Genomic DNA, 3,018 nt, shown 5'->3' with positions numbered 1-3,018 from the left:
GCCACTGCTCTGTAGAAAAGTCATTCAATATTTAGAATCTTTTCTGAGCAGAAATCAGAGCCTAAAAAGAATGTATCTTCTATTATTTTATTTTTTTTTAAATTCTTCTGTCACTGTGGTTAAGGACTCATGATAAATTACCACAATTCTTCTTGACCTAGGAGGAGGTATTGTACAAGTAGTCCACTGGGCCTCTGTAACAGGGAAGTAATCTTAAGGATTCCTCTAGATAGAAAGGAATACTACACACTGTTTAAAACAGAGAAAACTGTCCAAGCAGATCAGTTAGGTTTCTAGCCCTTTTCCCATAGTTAGCTTAGCCTTTGGCAAAGCACAGATGGATGGTTGGTGGTCTATTACGACAGCTTCTTGATGGTATGTCAACAGCAATAGATCCTACACCTTTTGGTCTTTCCTACAAACAAGTTACTTCTCCTGCCAAAGACATCCCTGGCTGTTTTCTTGGGCATCTATTTAGCTACAAGAAGGATGGGAGGAAGGAGGATGGTCTAGGCAGGCAGACAGGAGGCAAAAAATCAGAGGAGACTGAAGGGAAAACAATCATGAAGATGGTATTCTCCCTACACATATATATTATTTTTCTTAGTACTTTCACAAGTACTAAGCCATAATTTAGGTATAAGGGAAAGCATATCAATGAAACTCTTCCTAGGGCCCATCTTAGTAAATACTGCATATAACTTAGCATAGCATACATGAAAAAGATACATCCAATGTGAGCACCAATGGTAAAGACAACCTTCTAAGCACTTAGAAAATAAGATAATCATAAATGTTTTCCTTTTGTTTTTCATTAAAATATCATGGTACACTTGAGAGAACAAAATCTATATGGCTGCATAAATCTTGAAGTGACTAGACAAAAACTAGTCAAAAATTGTTAAAATTTTAATGTCTACTCCACATTTCAAGTTGTGACTTGCTGCATTGTCATGAGTTTTGGTGAAACAGCAAAATCACACCCAGTGCACTTTTGTATGTCGTCCACTGTCAAGCCTTCCCAGAGCTCAATCAGAGTCAGCCCTTTCTTACTGTCCACATCAAACACAGCCTTCTCTGTGATGATGCGGTTGACACACTGTTTGCCAGTCAGGGGGAACGTACATTTATCCATGATTTTGTGGGCACTTCCCTTTGCAGAATGCTTCATTGTGACCACCACTTTGGTTTTGGCACTGGACACTAAATCCATAGCACCTCCCATTCCTTTCACCACCTTTCTAGGTATCATCCAGTTAGCCAGGTCACCATATTTGGAAACCTGCATTGCTCCTAACATTGTTAGATTGACATGTCCCCCTCTAATCATTGCGAATGACTCATCGCTGGAGAAAAAAGAGGCTCCCGGAAGAACAGTAACTGTTTCCTTGCCTGCATTGATTAGATCTGCATCAACTTCATGTTCAAATGGATACGGACCCAAACCCAGGACTCCATTTTCACAGTGAAGATGAACAGTTATATTTGGGCTGATGAAGTTGCTGGCCAGAAGAGGGATTCCTATACCCAAATTAGCGTACATGCCATCCTCAAATTCAAGAGCTGCTCGTTTGATGATCCGTTCCCTTACATTGCTTGCAGGTTTACCAGATTTGATTTTTCCATCTCCTTCCTTCCGGATTGTTCGACGCTCAATTCTTTTCTCGTATTTTTCTCCCTTTATAATGCGATGGACATAAATCTTAGGAATGTGGACGTCTTCTGGAGCAAATGATCCAACATCCACAATTTCTTCAACCTCTACCACTGTGGTTTCTGCAGCTTTGCACATGGGCTGGTTGAAGTTCCTCGCACTTTTCCTGAAAATCACGTTTCCTGATCGATCGGCTTTCCAGGCTTTCACCAAAGCAAAATCCCCTGTAATTGCTTCTTCCAAAACAAAGTGCTGACCATTAAACTTTCTCACCTCCCTGGGCTTACTGGCAATAGCGATGCTGCCATCTTTGTTGTATTTGATGGGTGCTCCCCCTTCTTGAACCAGGGTCCCGTACCCTGTGCGGGTGTAAAACGCAGGAACTCCAGCACCACCGGCACGGATTTTCTCCGCAAGGGTGCCCTGAGGTGTCAGCTCCACTTCTAAGTCACCAGATAAAAACTGCCGTTCAAAGTCGGCATTTTCTCCGACGTAGGAAGAGACCATGCGTTTGATTTGCTTGGATCGAAGCAGCAGACCCACGCCAAAGTCCTCAACCCCTGCACTGTTGCTGACTGCAGTTAATCCTTTAGCTCTAGTCTTCAATAAAGCTCCTATAAGATTCTCTGGAATTCCGCAGAGCCCAAAGCCACCAATCAGAACCGTGGCCCCATCAGAGATGTCTTTGACAGCTTCTACTGGGTCTGTATAAAATTTGGTGTGGCGATGAGTACTGACAGAGAAGTAGCTCACACCTCCCTTGGACCAGGCGCCTCCAGAGCTGCTGCGGGTGGAGGCGTAGAGCCGTAGCCCGCAGGAGAGGAGTTTGATAGCTGCCATCTTCGGGGCCAGCTGCGGGAGGACTTGTGGGGCTGGAGCACGCGGGTGAGTGTGCAAATGCTGGTTGCCAGGGCTGCCGCGTGTGTCACAGAGGAGAAGAAGGGAAGGCGCGCGGGGGCCGGCTGGGGGCTCCACCACGTGTCGCTTAGGTCCTCTCAGCACGTGTTAATTCTTAATTATGAGGTCATGACACAGAGTAGCACCCAGACATCCAGTGGCTATACCATTTTCATACTCACAAGATATAGATCCCAGTCGTCAACATCCTTCTAAATACTGTCATTTTTCACGTTTATAATTTTTTTTTTGCCAACAAAAGATGGTACAATATTTTGCCTTTTGTGTATATGACTTTTTATATTTATTTTTTTTTAGTTGTAGTTGGACACACCTTTATTTTATTTATTGATTTTTTTTTTTTTGGTAGTGCTGAGAATGGAACCTAGGGTCTTGCACCTGCTAGGTGAGGGCTCTACGGCTGAGCCATAATAACACCAGCCCATGTGTATATGATTAGTTTCAAT

At 43.5% G+C, this 3,018-nt stretch overlaps 1 protein-coding gene across 2 annotated transcripts; it reads right to left on the bottom strand.

The window, feature by feature from the left end:
- Positions 1-927: 927 nt before the first annotated feature.
- Positions 928-2,494, bottom strand: LOC101960663 (succinyl-CoA:3-ketoacid coenzyme A transferase 1, mitochondrial). 2 transcript variants are annotated; one of them, XM_078052347.1, is made up of 2 exons: positions 1,238-2,494; positions 928-1,153 (listed from the first exon to the last, which is right to left on the bottom strand). In XM_078052347.1, exons 1-2 carry the CDS (start codon positions 2,492-2,494, stop codon positions 929-931), a joined length of 1,482 nt encoding a protein of 493 aa, XP_077908473.1. In that variant the 3' UTR covers position 928. The 2 variants fall into 2 exon arrangements, with proteins under 2 accessions (XP_077908473.1, XP_040137754.2); XM_040281820.2 differs by having other exon boundaries at positions 928-2,494.
- Positions 2,495-3,018: the final 524 nt, after the last annotated feature.

The sequence above is a fragment of the Ictidomys tridecemlineatus genome, chromosome 6, assembly GCF_052094955.1.
Source record: "Ictidomys tridecemlineatus isolate mIctTri1 chromosome 6, mIctTri1.hap1, whole genome shotgun sequence".
NCBI lineage: Eukaryota > Metazoa > Chordata > Mammalia > Rodentia > Sciuridae > Ictidomys > Ictidomys tridecemlineatus.
This window is presented reverse-complemented; position numbering and strand designations above follow the sequence as displayed.

Coding starts and splice junctions, on each gene's coding strand:
- LOC101960663 (XM_040281820.2), bottom strand. CDS start 2,494: ATGGCAGCTATCAAACTCCTCTCCTGCGGGCTACGGCTCTACGCCTCC.